The sequence below is a fragment of the Pristiophorus japonicus genome, chromosome 4, assembly GCF_044704955.1.
Source record: "Pristiophorus japonicus isolate sPriJap1 chromosome 4, sPriJap1.hap1, whole genome shotgun sequence".
In the NCBI taxonomy this organism is placed as follows: Eukaryota; Metazoa; Chordata; class Chondrichthyes; family Pristiophoridae; genus Pristiophorus; species Pristiophorus japonicus.
In genome coordinates, this window is record NC_091980.1 from 160,817,589 (window position 1) to 160,845,118 (window position 27,530).

A 27,530-nucleotide genomic window follows, 5' to 3' on the forward strand; every position below is an offset into this window, starting at 1 on the left:
TTTACGTTTTAAAGTTTAATTTGTTTTAATTGCCAGTGCTTTTAGTGTCCCCCTCCCCTTTTATAGGGGGCACTGGGAAAAATATTTGATTTTAGTGCCCAAAAAAAAACCAAAAAAAAGAAAGAAAGAAAAACACAAAAAAAACCCACAAAAAAGAAAAAAAATGGGCCTTGTAAATATCTGGTGTGTCATCCAGGTCGGGTGGCACCATTTAATGTTTATGTGTTACAGGTAAACTCCAAAAGAGTTTCATGCACAAGAACCCCCAGGTCCCTCTGCACCTCAGCATGTTGTAATTTCTCCCTATTCAAATAATGTTCCCTTTTACTGTTTTTTTTCCCCAAGGTGGATGACCTCACACTTTCCGACATTGTATTCCATCTGCCAAACCTTAGCCCATTCGCTTAACCTATCCAAATCTCTTTGCAACCTCTCTGTGTCCTCTACACAACCCACTTTCCCACTAATCTTTGTGTCATCTGCAAATTTTGTTACACTACACTCTGTCCCCTGTTCCAGGTCATCTATGTATATTGTAAACAGTTGTGGTCCCAGCACTGATCCCTGTGGCACACCACTAACCACCGATTTCCAACCCGAAAAGGACCCATTTATCCCGACTCTCTGCTTTCTGTTCACCAGCCAATTTTCTATCCACGCTAATACATTTCCTCTGACTCCGCGTACCTCTATCTTCTGCAGTAACCTTTTGTGTGGCACCTTATTGAATGCCTTTTGGAAATCTAAATACACCACATCCATCGGTACACCTCTATCCACCATGCTCGTTATATCCTCAATGCCAGTTTTATTCTTACTGTTTTTCTTGTAGCGGTTTTTTACAACTGAGTGGCTTGCTAGGCCATTTCAGAGGGCAGTTAAGAGTCAACCACTTGCTATGGGTCTGTAGTCACATATAGACCAGACCAGATAAGGACGGCAGATTTCCTTCCCTGAAGGACATTAGTGAACCAGATGGGTTTTTATAACAATCCGATAATCAACCAACACAGCACAGACTGGAGATGAGTGTTTTAGTTTCTGGTCATAATGGCTCAGTAACTTTCTCTCCTTTACTGATTGTGTCTTCAAGGGAAGCTGGTGAAGGCAGCTATTAATTGCTTGTTCCCAGTATAAAGGTGCAATTTCCAAAAAGCGGAGGTGCCAGACTGCAGCTTCAGACTTTGCTTTTCCATATTACAACCAGGGCAAGAGGGGAACGCAGTCAGCGGTGGGCAAAAGGAAACTAGGGCTAAGTGCTGGGAGCCTGCTCAGCCCTCCCCATATCATTAATGCAGCAGTTTTGTCACCACTACTTGGAGCAGTGCCTTCTCTATAGCTGTGGAGACTTGGGGTGGAAACGAATTGTTTAAGCCAATGTGCCACACGAGCAGGCACGTACACATCTACTGTGCTTTTAAATATTAAATGCAAGCCCATCCTCCCCCAAGCTTTCCACAACTATGGGGAGACACTGCCAGTAAAATGATTGGACTACTAATGAGGGCAAGAGCAAGGGGGCTTCATACAGCCAGGTGGATAACAGCAATGTTTTTTGGCTGCACTGTTGACCCTTAATAGCTTATACTACACCATAAACAAAGGTCACTTTTAATCATGAAAATCATAAGGATACCTGTTTTTCTCTATAGTTACTGAGAAGCAGGAGAATGTGTGAATTTGAAACGTGACACCTAAGAATACAATCTCATTTCTGGTGCGTTAACTATAGACAAACGATCGTATTGTCCTCTTTGTTTAAAAAAAAAATCACCTCAAGGTGGCTTTACCAGCACGGGAGTGAAACTCTGAAGGTAAAGCTGCTTTCAAAAGCAGTTCTGCGTTGTTACAAATTGAGTGTTACCTTTCTTTTAGAGTGTTAAATTTTTCCCCCTTTCAACTTTCTTTCCCTCGCATATCTGAAGATACTGGGGTGCAGTTCAGCCAGGTGACCACGTGTGAACCGAGCCAATTATCTTCCGCAGCCATACAGGAGGGCAGGTATTACTACGGCCTTGTAGAGCATGAGCTTGGTGACAGTTTTGAGGGACTGATCTTCAAACACTCTTTTCCTCAGGCGGCCGAAGGCTACACTGGCGCACTGGAGGCGGTGTTGGATCTCATCATCAATGCCTGCTCTTGTTGATAGAAGGCTCCCGAGATAGGGGAAGTCGTTCATGTTGTCCAGAGCCACGCCGTGGATCTTGATGTTAGGGGGACAGTGTTGTGCGGCAAGGAGAGGCTGGTGGAGGACCTTTGTCTTACTAATGTTTAGCGTAAGGCCCGTGCTTTCATACGCCTCGGTAAATATGTTGACTATGTCCTGGAGTTCAGCCTCTGTGTGCACAGACGCAGGCGTCATCCGCGTATTGTAGCTCGACGACAGAGGTTGGAGTGGTCTTGGACCTAGCCTGGAGACGGCGAAGGTTGAACAGCTTCCCACTGGTTCTGTAGTTTAGCTCCACTCCAGCAGGGAGCTTATCGACTGTGAGGTGGAGCATGGCAGTGAGGAAGATTAAGAAAAGGGTTGGGGCGATGACGCAGCCCTGCTTGACTCTGGTCCGGACATGAATTGGGTCTGTGATGGATCCATTGGGAAGGATCACGGCTTGCATGTCGTCGTGGAGCAGGCGGAGTGTGGTGACGTACTTTTGGGGGCATCCGAAACGGAGGAGGACGCTCCATAGACCCTCGCGGTTGACAGTGTTGAAGGCCTTTGTAAGGTCGAAGAAGGCCATGTATAAGGACTGGCGGTGTTCCCAAGCAACATCCCCAGCATTGAAACACTGACCACACTTGATCAGCTCCGCTGGGCAGGCCACATAGTCCGCATGGCAGACACGAGACTCCCAAAGCAAGCACTCCACTCGGAACTCGTCCACGGCAAACAAGCCAAAGACGAGCAGAGGAAACGCTTCCCTGATAAAGTGCGACATCCCTACTAACACCTGGGAGTCCTTGGCCATAGACTGCCCTAAGTGGAGGAAGTGTATTCAGGAGGGCGCTGAGCTCCTCGAGTATCGTCGCTGAGAGCATGCAGAAATCAAGCTCAGGCAGCGGAAAGAGCGTGCGGCAAACCAGGCTCCCTGCCCACCCTTTCCCTCAACGACTATCTGTCCCACCTGTGACAGAGACTGTGGTTCTTGTATTTGACTGTACAGCCACCTAAGAACTCATGCTAAGAGTGGAAGAATGTCTTCCTCGATTCCGGGGGAACTGCCTATGATGATGATGATGACCTTCCGCAGGTTGTTTGAACAGACACAATCCTGCCCTCGTGCAACATCCAAATATGGATACTTTGCCGTAGAGGTCATTAATCAATGGGAAAAAGCAGGAGCCCTGGCTGACCTCCTACCCCGCCGCAGCTCACAATACTGAGGCCAAGTATCGGGATCTTCCTGCTGTTGCTCCACTGAGATCCAGCACAGCAGGGATTAGACAGCAGGGATTTTGTTCTGTATAACTCAGTAGTGCATGTACCCACTGAGCCCCAGCTAAAATTGCCTTAAGCTAGATGTGATTCTGGACCCAGCGAGTTATTCTGTAATTTGTGATTGTGGTTTGTATTTGCAGGAAAGCGAAGAAGATGAAGAATTGTGGAAGGAGCAATTTCAGGAATTTATAGACATTAAAGCTAATGGTAAGCAGCGCATCTTTATAGTATTTCTGCGTTAAGTGGCCAGTCTTTTGTCAGATTTCATCTTATCTCTTGCTGTCACAATAGCATCACCAGTCAGACAGAAATGGTTTAACAGGTGACTGGGCTAAGTGGACAGGCTGCACAGCCACACTTTTAAACTGGATAGCTTTCCTTTAATAACCCATTTATTTTCCAGCCCTGCCTTCGGAGGCAGACCAATAAGGAGGCTTTGCTCTTCACCTTCAGCGGCAAAGTGCTAATGGTAGCAAAGGCCACTTTCTTCTGTTTGTAGTTTAATTTACGTATTGCTGCCTACATGGACCTTCCCCGCTGTTCAGGAAGATCTGTAGCCAAAGTAGTGAAGATAAGTTTGAAACGGTTTGGCGCATGCACAAGTCTTGTCCATGTACAGTTATTCTGCAGTTGTGGCTGAAACTCTGAATCCAACCCACGGTTTAATCTGGACAAATTTAGATCACATATTGCTGGACCACTTTCACCACAGTGACATCGTCCCTTTAATTGTAATTGTAGGGTCTCTTTCATCATCCCTTTAATTGTAACTGTCGGGTCCCTTTAATTGTAAATTGCAGGGTACCTGACAGCTCTTCCCACATTGCAGTGAGGTTTTGTTTACCACACAATCACATGTGTGCTTATTGTGGTTTGTTTTGAAGACTAGGTGATCCTTCACAGATGATGACAAAGTAGCAAGTCATCTTGCAACCTCACTTCCTTACAGTACTTCAGAAACATTCAGTGCTGATATGTGCTGAATTTCTGACAAAAAAAATCAGTGCACTGCTTAGATTGGGCATTTCCTCTTTAAATGCTCCTCTGATTAGGTCCCTGTTGCAACCCATCAGCGCTATGCTGTCTCCTCCAGTTGGGAAGACAGGACGAGCAGTCTCTAAACCACTGATTACCGCTGGAGTACTGTGTACAATTCTGGGCACCGCACTTTAGGAAGGATGTCAAGGCCCTGGAGAGGGCAAAGCGGAGATTTACCAGGATGATACCTGTTGTGTGTATGTAAAGTATGCACTCCCATGTTCCTCCACCAGGGAGCTCAATCCCTGAAGTCCCAAGGGATCCAAGCATCCCTTGGGAACACTGTATATAAGATGGCCTCTAAGGCCTGTTCCTCACTCTGGAGTGTCTAATTAAAGACTGAGGTCACTGTTACTTTAACCTCCCTGTGTGCACCCTCATCCGTGTTAGGAACACAATAACTGGCGACGAGAATATGAATCCAACGCAAAGATGCAGCAAACTTTGGGAATCCTGGAGAAGTTCACGGAGGGTGAGGACTGGGAAGCCTTTGTCGAACGGCTAGACCAGTACTTTGTAGCCAACGCGCTGGGCGGAGAAGGAAGCACTGGAAAAAGGAGAGCGGTCCTCCTCAGCGTCTGCGGGGCACTGACCTACAGCTTCATGAACAATCTTCTGGCTCCGGTGAAACCCACAGATAAGTCATATGAGGAGCTGTGTACACTGGTTCGGGGGCATCTTAACCCGAGGGAGAGCGTGCTGATGGCGAGGTATCGGTTCTACACGTGCCAGCGATCTGAAGGCCAGGAAGTGGCGAGCTACGTCGCCGAGCTAAGATGACTTGCAGGACAATGTGAGTTGATGGCTACCTGGAGCAAATGCTCAGAGACTTTTTTGTACTGGGCATTGGCCACGAGACCATCCTACGAAAACTTTTGACTGTAGAGACACCGACCCTCAGTAAGGCCATCGCGATAGCACAGGCTTTTATGTCCACCAGTGATAACACCAAACAAATCTCTCAGCACACAAGTGCTAGCAATGTTCATAAATTAAGTGGAACTGTGTTTGCAAGCAGAAATATACAGGGCAGAATCCACGAGTCTGCAACTGCCAGCAGGCCTCAGGTGACCCAGATGACTCAGAGTCCCCAACAAAGGATGAATGCAAGGCAATTCACACCTTGTTGGCGTTGTGGAGGCTTCCATTCAGCCTATTCATGCCGCTTCAAAGAGTATGTTTGAAAGAGCTGTGGAACAATGGGGCACCTCCAACGAGCTTGCAAACGAGCTGCAAGCTCTGCAAAACCTGCTAACCACCACGTAGCAGAGGAAGATCGGTCCATGGTGGATCAAAGCAATTTCGAGCCTCAGAGAGGAGGCAGATGCTGAAGTACACGGAGTGCACACATTTTCGACGAAATGTCCACCTATAATGCTAAACGTAAAATTGAATGGCTTACCAGTAGCCATGGAACTGGACACTGGTGCTAGCCAATCCATCATGAGTAAAAAAGATGTTTGATAGACTATGGTGCAACAAGGCATTCAGACCAGCCCTGAGCCCCATCCACACGAAACTGGGAACATACACCAAAGAGCTTATCACCGTCCTGGGCAGCGCCATGGTCAAGGTCACCTACGAGGGCACGGTGCACGAACTGCCACTCTGGATTGTCCCGGGCGATGGCTCCACACTGCTTGGAAGGAGCTGGCTGGGCAAAATGCGCTGGAACTAGGATGACATCCGAGCGCTATCACATGTCGATGCGGCCTCATGTATCCAGGTTCTTAACAAATTTCCTTCCCTTTTTGAGCCAGGCATTGGAAACTTTTCCGGGGTGAAGGTGCGGATCCACTTGGTCCCAGAGGCATGAGCCGTACCTCACATGATGAGAAGAGAGTGGAAATCGAGCTGGACAGACTGCAATGCGAGGGCATCATCTCCCCAGTGGAATTCAGCGAGTGGGCCAGCCCGATTGTTCCAGTACTCAAAAGTGATGGCATGGTCAGGATTTGCGGCGATTATAAAGTAACTATTAATGGTTTCTCGCTACAGGACCAATACCCGCTACCTAAGGCAGACAACCTATTTGCGACGCTGGCAGGAGGCAAGACGTTCACCAAGCTCAACCTGACTTCGGCCTACATGACGCAGGAGCTGGAGGAGTCTTTGAAGGGCCTTACCTGCATCAACACGCACAAGGGACTGTTCATCTATAACAGATTCCCGTTTGGAATTCGGTCGGCTGCAGCTATCTTCCAGAGAAACATGGAGAGCCTACTCAAGTCGGTACCATGCACGGTGGTTTTTCAGGACAACAGATTGGTCACAGGTCAGGACACCGTCGAACACCTACAAAACCTGGAGGAGGTCCTCCAGCGACTGGATCGCGTAGGGCTGCGGCTGAAGAGGTTGAAATGCGTCTCCTTGGCAACAGAAGTGGAGTTTTTGGGGAGAAAGATCACGGTGGACAGCATTCGGCCCACAGACGCCAAGACAGAGGCTATCAGGAACGCGCCCAGGCCACAGAACGTCACGGAGCTGCGGTCGTTCCTGGGACTCCTCAACTATTTTGGTAACTTCCTACCGGGCTTAAGCACCCTTTTAGAGCCCATACATTTGTTATTGCGCAAAGGTGAGAACTGGGTATGCGGAAAAAAAACAAGTAATTGCATTTGAGAAAGCCAGAAACATTTTATGCTCCAACAAGCTGCTTGCATTGTATAACGTGTAAAAGACTTGTGCTAGCATGTGACGTGTCATCGTACGGAGTCGGGTGTGTATTACAACAAGCTAACGTTGCGGAGAAGTTGCAACCTGTCACCTATGCTTCCAGGAGCTTGTCGAAGGCCGAGAGGGCCTACAGCATGATTGAGAAAGAGGCATTAGTGTGTGTGTTCGGGGTAAAGAAAATGCATCAGTACCTGTATGGCCTCAAATTTGAGCTGGAAACCGATCACAAGCCCCTCATATCCCTGTTCGCTGAAAACAAGGGGATAAATACTAATGCCTCAGCCCGCATACAAAGGTAGGCACTCGCATTATCAGTGTATAACTATACCATCCGCCACAGGCCAGGCACCGAGAACTGTGCGGATGCTCTCAGTCGGCTACCATTGCCCAGCACGGGGGTGGAAATGGCGCAGCCTGCAAACTTGTTGATGGTGGCGCAGCCCGCAGACTTGTTGATGGTGGCGCAGCCCGCAGACTTGTTGATGGTCATGGAAGCATTTGAAAATGATAAATCACCTGTCACGGCCTGCCAGATTAGGACTTGGACCAGCCAAGATCCTCTGCTGTCCCTAGTAAAAAATTATGTACTGCATGGGAGCTGGGCCAGCGTACCCGTTGAAATGCAAGAGCCAATCAAGCCGTTCCAGCGGCGAATGGATGAGCTGTCTATTCAGGCAGACTGCCTGTTGTGCGGTAACCGCGTAGTGCTACCAAAAAAGTGCAGGGAGACGTTCATCTCGGATCTCCACAGCACATACCCGGGTATAGTAATGATGAAAGCGATAGCCCGATCCCACGTGTGGTGGCCCGGTATCGACTCTGACTTAGGGTCCTGTGTACGGCAATGCAGTGTATGTGCTCAGTTGAGCAACGCGCCCAGAGAGGTACCACTAAGTTTGTGGTCCTGGCCCTCCAGACCATGGTCGAGGATCCATGTCGATTATGCGGGCCCGTTTCTCAGTAAAATGTTCCTGGTGGTGGTGGATGCTTTTTCAAAATGGATTGAATGTGAAATAATGTCGGGAAGCACCGCCACCGCCACCATTGAAAGCCTGAGGGCCATGTTTGCCACCCACTGCCTGCCTGACATACTGGTCAGTGACAACGGGCCATGTTTCACCAGTGCCGAATTTAAAGAATTCATGACCCGCAATGGGATCAAACATGTCACCTCGGCCCTGTTTAAACCAGCCTCCAATGGGCAGGCAGTGCGGGCAGTACAAACCATCACCAGAGCCTTAAACGAGTCACAGAATGCTCACTCCAAATCCACCTGTCCTGAGTGCTGCTCAGCTACCGCACGAGACCCCACTCGGTCACAGGGGCGCCCCTGGTTGAGCTACTCATGAAAAGGACACTTAAAACCAGACTCTCGCTGGTTCACCCCAACCTGCAGGATCAGGTAGAGAGCAGGCGGTAGCAACAAAATGTAAACAATGGTCGTGCCACTGTGTCACGGGAAATTGATCTGAATGACCCTGTGTATGTGCTAAACTATGGACATGGTCCCAAGTGGATCATGGGCATGGTGATAACTAAAGAAGGGAATAGGGTGTTTGTAGTCAAACTAGACAATGGACAAATTTGCAGAAAGCACCTGGACCAAACGAGGCTGCGGCTCACAGACTGCCCTGAACAACCCACAGCAGACACCACCTTTTTCGAGCCCACAACACACACCCAAAGGATCAACGACACCATGCCGGACCAGGAAATCGAGCCCATCACGTTCAACAGCCCAGCAAGGCCAGGCTCACCTAGCAACCCTGCAGGGCCAACAACACGCCAGCCCAGCGAGGACACAGCCAACACACCAGAACAGACATTTGTACCGAGGCGGTCCACCAGGGAAAGAAAGGCTCCCGACCGCCTCATCTTGTTTTCACTTTGACTTTGCGGGGGAGTGATGTTGTGTATCTGTAAAGCATGCACTCCCATGTTCCGCCACCAGGGAGCTCATCCCCTGAAGTCTCAAGGGATCCCAGCATCCCTTGGGAGCACTGTATATAAGCCTGTTCCTCACTGTGGAGTGTCTTATTGAAGACTGAGGTCACTGTTACTTTAACCTCCCTGTGTGCAGCCTCATCTGTGTTAGGAACACAATAATACCAGGGATGAGGAAACTTCAGTTCCATGGAGAGATTGGAGAAGCTGGATTGTTATCCTTGGAACAGATAAGGTTAAAGGGAGACCTAATCCAAGTTACGAGGGGTTTTGATAGAACAAATAGGGAGGAACTATTTGTTCTGGCAAGTGGATTGGTAACTAGAGGTCGCTCGAATTTCGTCAACTTTGCGACTGGGTTTTCTCTGCGATTTGACCCTCCGTGGCAAAAGCCCGGTCGGCAGGATCTTTAGTGACCTTTTTGTGGCGGTGCTTCCACGTACCGCTAGGGAGCGGAGCGCCGATGTGCAACACCAGAAATAGCGTTTGCCATCGATTTTTGGCTCTCTCGGGACCCGTATTCTGTGTCCAGAATAGTGACAGGGAAAAACCTGCGTTGCAGCCCTGCCAGCAGCGGTAAGTATGAAGACCTGCAAAAAAGGTAAGTTAAAGTTATTTTTTAATTTTTTTCAGTGATTTAGGAGGTAAGGGTTTTGTGAATGTTTTTTTTTGTTTTTTACAATTTAAAAAAATTGTTCTCCCCCCTTCCCAAGGCCTCTCCGGCAGCGCTATCGGCCCCGGAGTAAAGTTGCTGAAATTTGCGGTTTGCGCCGCGAATCCTTGTGCAGTGCCGATTTTTACCGATGCGCAAATTAAAGGCCAAAACTCGGGCCTAAAAATGGTAGCAAAGTGAAAACGGTAATTTTAGGAAAAATTACTGTTTCCGCCGAAAATCGAAATTCTAGCTCCATATCTTTACTATAATAGGCACAAGAACTAGAGGGAAAATGAGGAAAAATATCTTCACGCAGAGGATTGTAAAGGTCTGGAATGCACTACCTGAAAGTGTGGTGGAATCAGATTCCGTCGTAACTTTCAAAGGCAATTGGACATGTACTTGAAGAGGACTAATTTACAAAGTTATGTTAAAAAAGGCTGGGGTGCGGAACTCAATTGGACAGCTCTTTCAAAGAGTCAGTACAGGCACGTCAGGCAGAATAGCCTCCTTCTGTGCTGTAAGATTCATTGATTCTATTCTATAATCCGGAATTGAGCCTGGATCCTTCGAGCCCTTTTGGCCTCAATTCCACACTAGACATTGTTAATTGAACCATCAGGGTTGAGGTAGGTAAACACAATTCTTCTTGATCGTAATCTAATGCTGTACCATAGAATTACCATGGTACTGAGCTAATCTTTTACTTGTACAGCGAATAGCTCTGTCTTTACTGAAATAATTGGGCCCCTCTGTATTGTGTTCTGAGTTGCGGCGTTTTTCCCATATGCTTTGTCACAGACTGTATGGTGTGAAATGCTACTTGTGATGTCCCCACACTTAGTTTGCTGATGCTGCCAGTCCAGTGTTTGCCTCTGGAAGGAAGCAAGAATCAGGCTGCACCCCGCACTTATAAACACACAACTATGGAACAGCATTGACTGAGGGCCAAGAAGTAGTTTGCTGGCTGGTTTCTCAACTGGAGATTGGAACAAACACAGGGAGGAATCTCACAGAGAGCAAAAGAAAATGCATTTTATACATGGGAAAGGAAACAGGTTTAAAAATGTTGTGCTATGTTCAGTAAGCTGATCTCAGTTGAAACACAAAGTAGCACTACCATTGGATTCGGCATCCAGGGGCAAGTGAGGAGAATAATTAGCCAGGGCTTCTGCTCTTGATCAGTGGCCATTGGAAAATGCATGTATGTGGAGGTCAAGTGAGACCAAGATTAGACCATGGCTGAGAATCCTGATTAGACAGCAAGTGTCAGCAGGTTATTCAATCATCCTTGAATAAATAGCCTGCAGCCTCTGGCTTGGCTCACACACATTGATTGGCTTTTAGGGTTAGGTACAGTCACACTGTTGATACGCTTAGAATAATATTTTGGCATCTGTCAGTGCCAATATCGAGTTACACATGCGCATTGCTTTTAACATAGTGAAAGGTCCCAAGATGTTTTGCAAGAGGTGGAAAAATTCAACACCAAGCAGAAATTGGAAGAACAAGGAAGGTGACAAAGTTGAGATTCATTGGATAGGTTTTGAGAACCTTCTAAGATGGGGATTCAAAAAGATACAAAAAGGTGGAAGAGAGTTCCAGAAAGCAGGACCCTGGGACCTTTCAGTACATGGGTGGTGTAACATATGCACCTGTGAGTATGCTCACAGATTTGTAGAGCTGTTGCATTGTGAGTGGCTTAGCCAGTCATGAGATGTGCACAAGGCTCAATAAAACCCCAGTCAGTTAGGTCTAGGTCATCCACAATGAGGTATGCAGTTGTGAGCCTCATGGATGAACTGGTAATGTGTAGTGTGATTGTTAAACCTTTGTTAATAAACCAACTAGTTCTTAATAGCAATATGTTGTTATGAATTCTTAAGCAAAGAACCCATGAAGCAAATACATTACAGATGGCATTAGTGTTTCTGGACCTTAATGGGGGAGTGGAGGAAAGCACAATTATCCAGAGTGGAGGATGGAAGCTGGGACTTTGGGTTAGACAGGGTTATAGAGGTATGGTAGAGCGAGGTCATGGAGGGATTTGTAGATGAGGCCAAGAGTTTTAAGGATAATGAGAGCCAGTAGAAATGAGAGAGGACATGGATGATATCTGAGCAAGACTTATTACAGGATATGATATGGGCAGTGGAATTCTGGGTGAGTTGGTGAGGAGAATTTTGGAGAAATCGAAGCCTAGAGATGACAAAGGCACGGATCAGGTTTCAGCGGCAGTGCGGCTGAGGTCGGGCCAAAAGGCGGGCAATGTTACGGAGGTGGAAATTGACGGTCTTGCCAAATGGACTGAAAATAGGGTTGAAGGCTCAGGATTGAACGGGTCATTGAGGCTGTGAACTGTTGGTTTTAGTTTGGGGTGGAGAATGGAGTCAGGCAAGGGTGTGAAAAGCGTAATTTCAGTCTTGCCAATAGATACAAGATATTCTGGATCATTTGTAGCTTGATAGCGGAAAGGGAGCAGTAATAGAGTTAGTGTGGTGGCGGGAAGATAAAACATGGAAACTGACACCTCCCTTATGGATGTTGACTCCAAGAGGCAGCAGGCATATAAGGAATAGGATGCAGCAGAGATGGAGCCTTGTGGCATACTCAGATGACAGGAGAAGCGTGTAGGAAATGTGTGAGCTACACTGGGACAGGGAGGATCAGAATTATGACAGGGCAGTGCCATGGAAGTGGATTAGAGAGCAAGGCAATGGAGGAGAATGGAATGGTGAGCTGTATCAAAGGCTGCAGAGAAGTCCAGGAAGGATAATACATTGCAGTTGCACTCACATTGGATATAGTTTGTGTCTTTCACCTTGGTGAAGTGCGTCAGAAGTTGGACTGAAGTGATGGAAAAGGTGTGTCCTTTGAGGATTTGACCAGGAAGTGATGGAAAAGGCGTGTCCATTTGAAAGGAAGGAGAGCCTGGAAATAGGTGGTGGCTGGAGATGGCAGAGGTCAACCATGCGGGTTTTAAGAAGAAGGTTTGCGACAGTTGCTTTGACGATGGGAGGGGTGGAGCAGAAACGGCAGTTGGCAATGAAAGCCAGCATTGGGCTACGGAGATGTCAGGAGCTGGGTAAGAGGAAAGTTGAGTGAGCAAGGGGTGGTATCTCATGGAGATGAGTCTAATGAGAGTTTGGGGAGTAGCGATAGAGGAAAATGTGGATACATTTCTGGGGTTGTGGGGAGCGGGTACAGTGGTCAGATGGGTTGGCGCTCTCTTCAGGAAAGAAAGGAAGCATTTTTCTTAAGAGAGCTACCTTTAAAAGAACATACTTACGGAGACTTTTTAAAAGGTCTGAATTCCTTTACAATATTTTTCTTTCATTAACAGGCCCTACATCTGTTGGATTGGATTTCTCACTGCACGGGTTTGAGCATGTTTATGGAATTCCAGAGCACACAGAGAGTCTGCGTCTGAAAACTACAAGGTACGAGGTGCCACAGTTCAGGGGAGTAACCTGCGAATCTTGTAACAACAGCAACTGCCCATGAAGCAGATTCTCTCAGACCCGTGACCATGGGTGGTCTGCAGGATCCACTTCGGTTCAATCTGGAATGAAATAATTAAAACCAGTCGGAGCTAACTTGACAGCTTCTGTCTGGTTAAGGGGATCAGGTATTGTCAAAGGGAATGTTTCTGGAATTGGGATTCAATAGACCCCCAAAAACCAAGACTTTGGGATAGTGATTGAGTTACCTCTGGGCAGAGAGCGGATGCCACTCAGCAACTCACTAGTTGATTTGCTTTCTGTTGGGCTGCCTTCTTATTTTTTGTTTTGTTGTTTTAGCTGTCAGATTACATTCACACACTCAGTTGTAGTTAAAAAAAAAAGCAAAATATTGCAGATGCTGGAATCTGAAATAAAAGCAGAGAATGCTGGAAATCTCTGAGTCAGGCAGCATCTGTAAATTGCCTAAATGAAAGTCCGTTCTATTTCCTGTACCTCTACTCTCACCCCTTCCCCTCCCTCTCAGAACCATGACAGGGTTCCCCTTGTCCTCACCTTTCACCCCACCAGCCTTCACGTTCAACGGATCATCCTCCGCCATTTCCGCCGCCTCCAGCATGATCCCACCACCAATCACATCTTCCCCTCCCCTCTCAGCATTCCGAAGGGACCGCTCCTGCCACGACACCCTGGTCCATTCCGCTGTCACCCCCAGAATCCCCTCCCCTTCCCACGGCACCTTCCCGTGCAAATGCAGGAGATGCAACACCTGCCCTTTTACCTCCTCCCTTCCCATGGCCCCAAATACTCCTTCCAGGTGAAACAATGATTTACTTGTACTTCTTTCAATTTAGTATCCTGTATTCGCTGCTCACAATGTGGTCTGCTCTATATTGGGGAGACAAAGCGTAGATTGGGTGACTGCTTTGCAGAGCGCCTCCGTTCCGTCTGTAAGTGTGACCCAGAGCTTCCGGTTGCCTGTCACTTTAATTCTCCACTCCACTCCCACTCTGATATCTCCATCCTTGGACTCCTCCACTGTTCCAATGAAGCTCAATGCAAGCTCGAGGAACAGCACCTCATCTTTTGTTTAGGCACTTTACAGCCTTCTGGACTCAACATCGAGTTCAACAATTTCAGACCGTAACCTCTGGACATCTTTGGCTCCCTTTCCCTCTCCCCCATCTTACGTTTTTTAAATTTTTTTCTCTTTGTCTATAATGGCAGCTGGTCATTGGTACGCCATTCACACCCATCCAGATGAACCTTTTTCTAACCTCTATCGTTACCATTTCAATTATGGTCTATCATCCCTTTTGTCTTCCTAATCTCTCCTGCCTTCCACCCTATCACAGACCTTCCCTTTTGGTGCTTAAGAATGTGTTCTTTTCGAACATTCGGCAGTTCTGACGAAGGGTCGTCAACCTGAAACGTTAACTCTGTTTTTCTCTCCACAGATGCTGCCTGACCCGCTGAGATTTCCAGCATTTTCTGTTTTTATCTCAGTTGTAGTACTGCAGTATCAAATCTTTATTGATACCTCATACTATCCATAACCAGTGTGAGTGCACAAGTCTTTTCATACTACACAAATCAATATGAGAGCTGCTGGGACATCACACTATCCATAATTCCAGTGTCACATTTCTTATACTAATTTTCCCCTTTGATAACTACATTCCATGCATACTATCAATAAATCATGGTATATCAAAAGTACATACAAATGCCAACAGAATAACAATGTAAACTAAACAACCAGGCACTCAACTCTCTGAATTGCTTTATTGCCGCAATAAACTCTTGCCATCCATTTTATTACTGTAACACACAGGTGATCAAATTGACACAAAAGGATATGGCTGAATGACTCTCACACCTTCTAGTATCTTCTTTCCTGTGAGGATATCCTTTGCTTTTTCTCTTCTTAACCAATTTACAACCCATGCTCAGCAGAAAGCTGTTTGAACCCTTAACCCAGCATGTGCTGATCTCACAGACTGCTCAGAAAGAATAGCGAGGTATTCGGCTAATACGGACTTTCCACACTTTCCAACTTCCTTTGCTTCATCCCCTCCAATCATTTCCCCTCTTTTCTTGAAGTGCAGGCACCTGCTGAGTACAGTTCCATTGGTCATCTCCCAGGTAGCCATTCTTCATGGTGTGAGCATAGATGTGATTGTTGGTAGGCCATTCAACTAGACATGAGCCCGATTCTGTTCTCACCCAAAGTCCAATCATGGCTTGTCCAGCAGGGGTTACCATCAGGAATGGGAACATTGATTATTTCCCTGCTTCCCCCACTCAGTAGTGCTCAAGCCAGTTGTAACATCACTGCTATCTTACCAGCTGAAATCATCTAGGCCAGACTGGATATGGGGCTCGAGACCTGATTTGTATGGGCAAATTACATGCTGCTATACAAACTGAGCCTTCAGGGAGTGACTAGTCCATTGGCTGCAGTGAGTCATGGGTAGTGGATACATAATATGGGGCACAAGAGCAATCGTGGTCATAGCAATGAAAAAAAAGGCCAATTATTGGTTTGTTGATCTGTCTTTGCAGTCAAGAAGAACCCTATAGGCTCTATAACCTGGATGTATTTGCGTGTAAACTGCACAGCCGAATGGGGGTGTACGGTTCTGTACCTCTCCTCCTTGCACACAAACCAAAGCAAACTATGGGGATTTTCTGGCTGAATGCTTCTGAGACTTTGGTGGATATCAGCATGAATACAGAGAGTGACGTGAGTACAGGGTTTATATTTGCTGTGTATGTGTGCTATATGATGATTGCTGGGTGTTACATTGGATGCTTTGATTCATGTGTGTAGTGTCCCATTTTGAGGAAATGACCATTAAAAAATAAAGTAACACCTTGCATTTAAATAGTGCCTTTCATGACCTCAGGATATCCCAAAGCGCTTCACTCTCAATGCTTATTTTTTAAATGTAGTCACTGTTGTAATGGAGGAAAACGCAACAGCCAATTTACACGCTGCAAGGTCCTACAAACAGCAATGAGATAGGCTGGTTGAAGGTTCAATATTGGCCAGGAGCTTCCCTTTGTCCAGTACCAAGGGTATTTTTATGTCCACCTGATAGGGCAGATGTGCCTCACCTGAAAGATGGCACCTCCAACAGTACAACACTCCCTCAGTACTGCTCTGAAGTGTAAGTCTACATTATGTGCTCAGGTCTCTGGAGAGGGACTTGAACCCACGACCTTCTGACTCAGCTCAGGCTGACATCTTAAAAGCACAAGTCCTGTTGACCAAATCGTGGAATGGCATCAACCATTTCAGCAAAATCCATGGCCCTTTCCAGTTGGAGAGGGTCTGTAGTATGGCCGGACACCTTTTCAACACATCAAGCCGCCTTTCACCCAATGTTCTAACCAGATGGGAGAGATTTGTTGTTGGTTAATCATACCCCAGCTTTGGCTAGGCTTTTGGAGTCCATACATGAAGACTTGGCATGGGGTGATCAGAGACAGGTGGCATGGCTTTGTAAAGGGCAGGTCCTGCTTGAGTAATTTGGTTTATTTTTTTGAGAAAATCATGTGCTCTTTGCATAAACAGAATTGAGGTGAATGCTGTATATATTTTCAGAAAGCACTTGTTAAGATTTAGTTTTCGTTTTCCATTCCTTTGTACAAGTACAATTTCTGTCGCATCTCAAAGGTTGGAGCCTAAAGATAAAGCTGTCAATCCTGAGCCCAGTTTAAATGATCCGAATCTAATTATTGTTGGCTGTATCTGTTTGTAATCTCTCTGTAAATCTGTGGTGATTACACCAGTCACAGATCCTTCAGTCTGTTACACTGGGCTGCAATTTTCAACTGCTTCCCTCCCATTTATCATTTGGCTGTCAGTGGAAAATCTGGGAGGTACTTCTGCTACCCCTTGGACACCCTCGGCCCGCATGATGCAATCTTCAGATGAGCCGGTAAATGGGCACGCAGCACGCCAGTCCAAAACAGACCATGCACGCTTCGCCCCTTTATACCAAGCAGTGAGTGGCCTAACCAGTTGTCTTTAAAGGGAGGCTTCTCCTAAAATGTCCTGAAACATTTCTGTGGGAATTATTGTGGGCTTGACTTTCATCTCAGTTCACCCATGAGACTACCAGATTTCATGCCTTCTGTTGTGGGAACTTGCCTGGTATTGATCATTGCGGGAGCTCTGTCGGGGATGTAAACATATCTGCCAACATGGGCAAACCCAACCGATGAAGCTAAGGTTAGCTTCAGGTTTTTTTTTATAGGTTGGAAGAGCCAAGGCGAGGAGTTGCTAAATTGGTTCATAGGTAGTAATATATGAGGCCGAAAATCCCAGCGAAGTGTACGAAGTGTGCACGGACCCGGTGAGGCCTCGCAAAAGCCAGTTTTCGGGGCGCGATGCGCATGCGCTAAAAACCTGCTGTTTTGACCTGCCAAAGATTTCTCTTGACAGATCCTCACATCCCCGGGAGAAGGGCATTCACGAGGGTGAGATTGGGCTATTTGCCCATCTCATGCCCAGCGAATGTCCTTCAAACATAGCCTACTTTTACCAGCGTAAGAGTTTTAAAACATGTAAAAATTAAATTTAAATACATATTTTTATATTAAAAACACTGTCCAATAAGGTAAGTTGATTCTTAGCACTATTAAAACATTAAAACATTTCCAAAAAATATTTTTTTTTTCTAAAACATTTAATTACATTTAATTTCAATTGATTTAAATATGTGTGGTGTTTTATTTATTATGCTGTGTTTGGGTGTTTTAGGGAGTTTTCTCATTGATAGTAATGGGAACTCGTACAAATGGAGTTCCCATTTTTATCAATGAGAATACTGCATTATGATTGGTGGTCCAGTCCCACATGACTCTAGCTTGGATTTACGTACCTGAAAGGCATGTCACCATGCGATGTGCAGCGAATCTAGGACTCCGGCTGGGATATTACATTCCTCCGGGACCACCAGGCACTTTCGTAGATTTTTTCGGGTCGGAGGCATTCGTACGAAGGAAGCCTCCGACCTCAATTTTAGGCCCATGATTACTGGAGTCAAACTTCATTTTGTTGGTTGTTGGAGTTGCATAATTGGAATTAAGGCTGATCTACCTGACATTTAATCCCTTGAAAGTCAGAACCAGCTGTGATTGGACAGGTTCAAGTCACCCATCACTTTAGAGTTTTCCAAGGCATCAATCAAATTCTTGCTTACAGCCATTGCATGGAAAATATAGGCCACCCACCGATAGAAAATGTTTTACAAGCAAATGTTGCATGCGACTGGCTCTTACATGGCTGCAGAATAAAGTCGCACAGAAGAGTTAACAGAATTACAATTGAAATCAAACTGATTTATCTTTGTCTTCAGAATTGTTTGAATTGTTCATTTTCCATTCCCTTGTGCAAACTCCAAAGGTTGTAACAAAAATGGGCTTTGTTTCCTATTCTTACAATCTACAGGCTTTTATGTCTCAGGTTTTGTTTTTCCCAGCCACAGTTTCTTGATTCAGTTGCTCTTTTCTCAAATCTTTTCAAATTTAGTGTTGTCCAGTGTTCTGGGCATTTGCATTTCTCAAGAGGATTTGAAGTCCCTTTCCTGTACTTGTCACAGGAATCTACAAAATATGTTTTTGAAGTGGGCTCCATAGACCCCAGGGGTCTGCAAGGGGATCCCAAAGGGTCATCAGATCTTTGCCCAAGCCATAACTTTTCTGTATTTTTCCTCCACTTGTTTAGTTACCAGCACCTTATTTTTGTTGCCTTATTGTAATAAAAAATACTTTCTGCAATGATAGCACTGTTTTCCTTTGAATAACTGATGCTGTCTTTCAGAAGTTATGACATGGTATTTTATTATGGGAGTCTCTGCAAGCGTCTCAATAGCTGCAGAAATCACTGCTAGCCTGTTGATATTTGCAAGGATCACCATAAGTTTGTGTCGGTATATTGCAGGGATCACCATAAGTTTGTGTCGATATATTGCAGGCTAGATTTTACACTTGTGCAGATCGCTCAAAAATGGGCGATATTTCCGGAGTGGGCGGTAAAAATGGGTTTTCAGATCGCCGGCTTCTCGCCCATTCTCAAAGCCCCTAGTTTCCATTTTTGAAATTGGGCGTTACCGCGAGTGATATGAAATGGCCGGTAGCGTTAAATCTCTCTGACCTTCTGCCGTAAAGTGTTGCAGCCCTGAGCAACGGCATGGCAACGCTTGATTCCCGCAATTAGGGAGGTCAAGGGTCATCATGACATGTGCAGAAGAGAAGACAGAGAGAGAGGGAGCTGAGAGGGGTTGCAGGCGTGTGTGGGTGGTGGTGTGGCTGCTTTGGGAGGAGGAAGGGAGAGTTTAGAGCTTTAGAGTAAATAGGGAAATAAAAGTGAGCTGTTACCAGCCAGATATTTGCCCGAATTTGGCCTATAATGGAGGGAGAAGAGGAGGCGTCACAGCATGCAGTAGAGGCTGACACTGGCAAGAGCAGTGAGCTGGGAGAGGAGCACATTGGAGGGTGCAAAAGAGCGAGGAGGTTCCCGGATGAGACAAATGCTTACTTCCTGCAGCGAGTCGAGTTACGCTGGGGTGATTTGACACAGGAAGGGCGTGGGAAGCCCACCCCAAAGACCTACAGAAAATTTCGGCCGAGATAGCAGAGGTGGTCTCGTCAGAGACCAACGAGGTGCATGAGGGCAACCAATGCCGCAAACGATGGACCGACCTTGTGAGATCCGCAAGAGTAAGTATTACATTGATTTACAGGTAATGTATTTATATAATTTGGTTTGTAACAATCATGAGTGATTATCAGCAGATGTGAGGTCTTTCACTTTTACCGGGAAAGCCTGCGGTAACGCTGCACGTCTTTAGGTAAAGAATAATAATTATCATAATAATCATGATTACATCTGTCGGTTCTGTGTTTTCAGTCTCTGTGACAGTACCTAGCAATGCTATCACACAATGATCTCATGCCATATTGTCCTGTCACCTTTTACAGAAGAAGCTATCGACGATGAGGTCCGTGCGGAGACGAACGGGTGGGGGGCCACCAGTTGCCAGCGACAACACTGAGATGGAGCAGCAGGTGCTCACACTTGTGGGGAAGCACCCCCCGGACAGCCGCGCAAGCATCTGCAGACCCTGAAGTGAAGCGACGTGAGTAAAGTTTACACCATTGCATGATGTAAAGTCAATAGATGCCACACCCACTCATTTCCGAACAATCATATATGATAGATGATTTCTAAAATTGTCGTAGAAATAATGCTAACCGAATGAAAATCATTGCAATGCACCATGTGTTGATGGTCATGAAATGTGATGGCTGTGATGATCTTGATAACGGTGGTACTTTTGTCATGCATTTGCTGTGTGTAGCGCCTGAATCCCCTTCTCCTCTAATAGTCTCATTTGTGTTTTGCAGCGCAGCCCCAGGCAAGACCACAGAGGTCAGAATGTGGGGGCGCGGGGCAGGAGTCAGTGAACGATCCTCCTACATCTGGTGCTGAGGAGCTCCGATTCTCGCCCGTCAATCCGCTGGGTCTGTTCTCTACGGATGAGAGCGCCAACTTTGAGGAACCTGCATCACCAAGCTCCAGAAGCCATTCCACCCCAAGGCCATCTAGTGCTCCTCCGGTCATTCCCGCCTCCACACTGGAGGTACTGGCCCAAGCACCTTGCCACAGGGCACCCCATTTGTCCACAGGACGGTGCCGATCCCACGGAGGTTTCGTGGACGCGGCAGGTCTGGTCCACGAGCGCGACATGACAGCGGAGAGATGGTACAGTTGTCCAGAAGGACTGTAGACATTGGTGACCAGCTCCTTGAAGCATTGGGGGGCATATCCTGACAGCTGGCCACCATGACTAAGTACGTTCCGCAGATGGCGGAGGCCCTGGATGCTGTAGCCAGGAACATTGCTGGCACAGGCCTCCCAGTGGTCCCAGAGCGCGGCACTCCTCCCCTAGGTTCTGCACCACCACTGCGAACGACAGATGAGAGGCAGGACCAAGATCCTGCTTCTGCATCAGAGAATGTTCCTCCTCAGCACCCCCCGCTCCTGTACCTGTGCAACCACCGCCTCTGCCTCCATCTCCCCAATGAGGCACCGCCTGAGGAACTCCTCGTTCAGGCGACGTGAAGCGAGGAGGATAGGAGTAGAGGTGGGGAGAAGGAGAGGGGGAAAGGAAAGTGAGGTGCATGTCCGCAGGTGATGGCTGTGTTATATCTCTATCTGGGTGTATGCAATTTGTTGTAATGTATGGGAGGAGGGGACCACCCTCCTGCTTTGCCTTTGTATTTTGTGTTGCTGGACATGTTGAACATTTGATGGATGTCAATGGTGGAAAAAAGTGGGGTGTGGGCGGGGGTTGGGTGTTTTTACCCGTGATACTTATGATTTCAGACCAATGTCGGTATAATATTTTTTTTATTGAACATAACCTTGTTGCTCATTGTCTCAGATAGCTGGACTGTTACACACTGGTGATTCCTTAACATGAAAGGTTTAAATAAAACTTAACTTCAATCAACATAAAATGGGCACCATTGATGTCTGAGCTGCACACACACAGCAATGTGTCAGCGTTGTCACTCACAGCAACGTTCTTTCAGGCACATCGTTCAGATATCAGATCCTCACGAAAAAGTCTTGCTGCTATGTAGCCACCACGGGCCCTTTCATGCGGTCTGGAGGGGGTTGTGGGCATGGTTGCATAGCCAGCCTGATTGTCTGGTCCTAACTCAGCATCCAGCCCCTCGTTCTCTTTCTCTCTCTCTCCTGAGGTGGAACATCTGTCCCTTCTGGCAATTCTTGTCCCCTCCTAATAGCCAGGTTGTGCAGCATGGAGCGCACAACCACGAATTTAGCTACTTACTTGGGAGTATTGTAGCTCCCCTTCTGAGTGGTCCAGACATCTGCTTAAGCACAGTTATTGTTTTCTGGACCACATTGCGTGTGTCTCTGTGGCTCTGGTTGTATCGCTTCTCGGCCTCGGTGTGGGTGTCACGTAGTGGGGTCATCAGCCATGTGGCTAGGCCATATTGGTTATCACCAAGCATCCAGCATTGTCCTTGTGGCTGACTCTTAAACATGTCAGAGACAGCACTTTCACGCAGGATGTGAGCCTCATCGAAGCTGCCCGGACATTTGGCATTCACTGCCATTATGATCTGGTTGTGGTCGACAACTAGTTGGACTTTCAGGAAGTGAAATCTTTTTCTGTTACGAAAAAGCTCTGGATCCTGAGAAGGTGCCCGCATGGCGATGTGAGTGCACCGTATTGCTCCCTGCACCCTGGGGAACTTAGCAATGCGGTAGAATGCTCCAGCCCTGAGCCTCCGTGGTCATGGGGAAGCTGATAAAGTCCATCCTACACGCGTACAGGGCTTCCATGACCTGTCTAATGCAGCGATGGGTGGCATGGTGAGACGGAGGGGAAATCTCGACCGCAGAGGCCCGAAAGGAACCGGATGCGCAGAAAGACAGTGCCGCGGTGACCTTCACCTCGACCGACACTGATATCCTGATGGCAGGCTGCATATGTGGCCTGATGAGCTTCACATATTTCATTGATCACCACCTTGTGGAAGCGCAGTCTCTGAAGGCAGGTGGGCCCAGACACATCGAGGTAAGACTTTTTTCCCTGTACGTGCGGGGTGGGTATGGTCTGGCCCTCCTCCTCATTCTTGCACGTCTTAAAATGGGCACTTAATTTAAGATGTGCACCTGGGCAGGACAGGAACCAATGTCCTAGGGGGAGTGTTTGCTAGTGCTGTTGGGGAGGGGTTAAACCAGTATGGCAGGGGGATGGGAACCAATGCAGGGAGACAGAGGGAAGTAGAATGACGGCAGAAACAAAAGATAGAAAGAAGAAAAGTAAAAGTGAAGGACAGAGAAACCCAAGGTAAAAAGCAAAAAGGGCCACATTACAGCCAAATTCTAAAGGGGCAAAGTGTGTTAAAAAGACAAGCCTGAAGGCTCTGTGCCTCAATGCGAGGAGTATTTGTAATAAGGTGGACGAATTAACTGCGCAGATAGTTGTTAACGGATATGATGTAATTGGCATCACACGGCTCCAGGGTAACCAAGGCTGGCAACTCAACATCCAGGGGTATTCAACATTCAGGAAGTATAGACAGAAAGGAAAAGGAGGTGGGGTGGCGTTGCTGGTTAAAGAGGAAATTAACACAATAGTAATGAATGACATTAGCTTGGATGACGTGGAATCGGTATGGATGGAGCTACGGAATACCAAAGGGCATAAAACGCTAGTGGGAGTTGTGTACAGACCACGAAACAGTAGTAGTGAGGTTGGGGACTGCATCAAACAAGAAATTAGGGATGTCTGCAATAAAGGTACAGCAGTTATCATGGGCGACTATAATCTACATATAGACTGGGCTAACCAATCTGGTAGCAATGCGGTGGAGGAGGATTTCCTGGTGTGTATTAGGGATGGTTTTCTAGACCAACTAGAGGGCTGGCCATCCTAGACTAGGTGATGTGTAATGAGAAAGGACTAATTAGCAATCTTGTTGTGCGAGGCCCCTTCGGAAAGAGTGACCATAATATGGTATAATTCTTTATTAAGATGGAGAGTGACACAGTTAATTCAGAGGCCAGGGTCCTGAACTTAAGGAAAAGTAACTTCGATGTATGAGACGTGAATTGGCTAGAATAGACTGGCGAGTGATACTTAAAGGGTTGACGGTGCTACGGAATACCAAAGGGCAGAAAACGCTAGTGGGAGTTGTGTACAGACCAGCAAACACTAGTTGTAAGGTTGGGGACAGCATCAAACAAGAAATTAGGATGCGTGCAATAAAGGTACAGCAGTTATCATGGGCGACTTTAATCTACATATAGATTGGGCTAACCACACTGGTAGCAATACGTTGGAGCAGGATTTCCTGCAGTGTATTTGGGATGGTTTTCTGGACCAATATGTCGAGGAGCCAACTAGAGGGCTGGCCATCCTAGACTGGGTGATGTGTAATGAGAAAGGACTAATCTTGTTGTGCGAGGCCCCTTGGGGAAGAGTGACCATAATATGGTAGAATTCTTTATTAAGATGGAGAGTGACACAGTTAATTCAGAGACTAGGGTCCTGAACTTAAGGAAAGGTAATTTCGATGGTATGAGAAGTGAATTGGCTAGAATAGACTGGCAAATGATACTTAAAGGGCTGATGGTGGATAGGCAATGGCAAACATTGAAAGATCACATGGATGAACTTCAACAATTGTACATCCCTGTCTGGAGTAAAAATAAAATGGGGAAGGTGACTCAACCGTGGCTAACAAGGGAAATTAAGGATAGTGTTAAATCCAAGGAAGAGGCTTATAAATTGGCCAGAAAAAGCAGCAAACCTGAGGACTGGGAGAATTTTATAATTCAGCATAGAAGGGCAAAGGGTTTAATTTGGAGGAGGAAAATAGAGTATGAGAGGAAGCTTACTGGGAACATAAAAACTGACTGCAAAAGCTTCGATAGATATGTGAAGAGAAAAAGATTAGTGAAGACAAACGTAGGTTCCTTGCAGTCAGATTCAGGTAACTTTATAATGAGGAACAAAGAAATGGCGGACCAGTTGAACAAATACTTTGGTTCTGTCTTCACGAAGGAAGACACAAATAACCTTCCGGAAATACGAGGGTCCAGTGAGGAGGAGGAACTGAAGGAAATCCTTATTAGGCGGGAAATTATGTTCGGGAAATTGATGGGATTGAAGGCCGATAAATCCCTGGGGCCTGATAGTCTGCATCTCAGAGTACTTAAGGAAGTGGCCCTAGAAACAGTGGATGCATTGGTGATCATTTTCCAACAGTCTATCGTCTCTGGATCAGTTCCTATGGACTGGAGGGTAGCTAATGTAACACCACTTTTTAAGAAAGGAAGGAGAGAGAAAACGGGTTATTATAGACCGGTTAACCTGACATCAGTAGTGGGGAAAATGTTGGAATCAATTATTAAAGATGAAATAGCAGCGCATTTGGAAAGCAGTGACAGGATCGGTCCAAGTCAGCATGGATTTATGAAAGGGAAATCATGCTTGACAAATCTTCTCGAATTTTTTGAGGATGTAACTGGTAGAGTGGACAAGGGAGAACCACTGGATGTGGTGTATTTGGACTTTCAAAAGGCTTTTGACAAGGTCTCACACAAGAGATTGGTGTGCAAAATTAAAGCACATGGTATTGGGGGTAATATACTGACATGGATAGAGAACTGGTTGGCAGACAGGAAGCAGAGAGTCGGGATAAACGGGTGCTTTTCAGAATGGCAGGCAGTGACTAGAGAGGGGCCGCAGGGCTCAGTGCTGCTATTTACAAAATACGTTGATGATTTAGATGAAGGAATTGCGTGTAATATCTCCATGTTTGCAGATGACACTAAGCTGGGTGGCAGTGTGAGCTGTGTGGAGGATGCTAAGAGGCTGCAGGGTGACTTGGACAGGTTAGGTGAATGGGCAAATGCATGGCAAATGCAGTATAATGTGGATAAATGTGAGGTTATCCACTTTGGTGGCAAAAACACAAAGGCAGAATATTATCTGAATGGCGGCATATTAGGAAAAGGGGAGGTGCAACGAGACCTGGGTGTCATCAGTCATTGAAAGTTGGCATGCAGGTACAGCAGGCGGTGAAGAAGGCAAATGCTATGTTGGCCTTCATAGCTAGGGGTTTTGAGTATAAGAGCAGGGAGGTCTTACTGCAGTTGTACAGGGCCTTGGTGAGGCCTCACCTAGAATATTGTGTTCAGTTTTGGTCTCCTAATCTGAGGAAGGACGTTCTTGCTATTGAGGGAGTTCACCAGACTGATTCCCGGAATGGCAGGACTGGCATATGAGGAGAGACTGGATCGACTGGGCCTGCATTCACTGGAGTTTAGAAGGATGAGAAGGGATCTCATAGAAACATAAAATTCTGACGGGACTGGACAGGTTAGATGCAGGAAGAATGTTCCGATGTTGGGGAAGTCCAGAACCAGGGGACATAGTCTAAGGATAAGGGGTAAGCCATTTAGGACTGAGATGAGGTGAAACTTCTTCACACAGAGTTGTTAACCTGTGGAATTCCCGACCGCAGAGAGTTGTTGATGCCAGTTCATTGGATATATTCATGAGGGAGTTAGATATGGCTCTTATGGGGTATGGAGAAAAAGCAGGGAAGGAGTACTGAGCTGAATGATCAGCCATGATCTTATTGAATGGTGGTGCAGGCTCGAAGGGCCGAATAGCCTACTCCTGCACCTATTTTCTATGTTTCTATGATGTGCATCACACATTGAGCCATCTGCACTCTGCAGCACCTGCGTATTAATCAATGCAGGCTGAGAAATGGCTGGCCCCATTGAATGAAAGTATAATAGCGATTGATCAGAAGCAATAATTTCCTCACTAAAATACACCTAGAGTAATCCCCAATAGTCCAGAGTTTGAAAATATGTTTGTTGAGATGATCACTTCACCTGAGAATAACTCCAGAGTCAATCCAAACTCCCCCGAAGTTGAAGCAGCCTTTTGAATGGAGCGACTTGCGATTTTAAAAATGGCACCCACACTGCTGTGATTAGTTCAGAACAGTTCCACTTTTTCTGGGCGTTTCTTTGGGCGAGCGATATTGTGGGCGATATGTGTGCGAGGTGGTGAAAGTGACGCTGGGTGATCTCCTGGTCGTTAGTTTCGGCAAATGTGATCTTTGCGACAAAAAAAAGTGGGCGGTCGGTATTATTGAATCTCGGCGTTAATTCCGTGCGGAAACTAACACTGGCCGATAGTATGGGCGTTGATTTCGCCCACTCTGATGATTCTGCCCAAAAAAACTGGGCAGGCGGTATTATTTTTTCCCAGTGTTACGCACATGGGGAAAGTAATGCTAGGCGATAAGTGTCCGAAAAATGGGTGTCAGTTTCCATTTTGTGGCTAAATGGGCGATATCTGGGCGTTATATGTCATTTCAGCGGTAAAATGGACGTTAAGTGGGCGTTAAGCATGCAAAACAAAGTGGAAAATCATCCCCATAAGTTTGTAGGTATTTTGCAGGGATCACCATAAATCTGTGTCAGTATATTGCAGGGATCACCATAAATCTTATGTTTCTGCATTGCAGGGAGTTGCCATAGTATATTTGCAGGGTGTCACTATCATTCTGTGTCAGTAGATTTGTAGGGAACCACCATGCGCATGTTGATATTAGTTGCCATTAAAGAACGACTTGCATTTCTATAACTCCTTTAATGCCCTCAGGACATCCCAAAGCACTTTACAACAAATTAAGTAATTTTGAAATGTAGGAAATGGGGCAGCCAATTTGGGCACAG

General features: G+C 46.5%; 1 protein-coding gene across 6 annotated transcripts in view; it reads left to right on the forward strand.

Annotated features, from left to right (window-relative positions):
- Positions 1 to 27,530, forward strand: part of LOC139263142 (neutral alpha-glucosidase C-like) — a 237,431-nt gene that overhangs the window by 98,516 nt on the left and 111,385 nt on the right. For all 6 annotated transcript variants that reach the window (XM_070878753.1, XM_070878757.1, XM_070878755.1 and 3 more), the window contains 3 exons: positions 3,577 to 3,643; positions 13,093 to 13,189; positions 15,776 to 15,956. In XM_070878753.1, the coding sequence (XP_070734854.1) occupies positions 3,577 to 3,643; positions 13,093 to 13,189; positions 15,776 to 15,956 (345 nt within the window). The remainder of the gene's footprint in view (positions 1 to 3,576; positions 3,644 to 13,092; positions 13,190 to 15,775; positions 15,957 to 27,530) is intronic.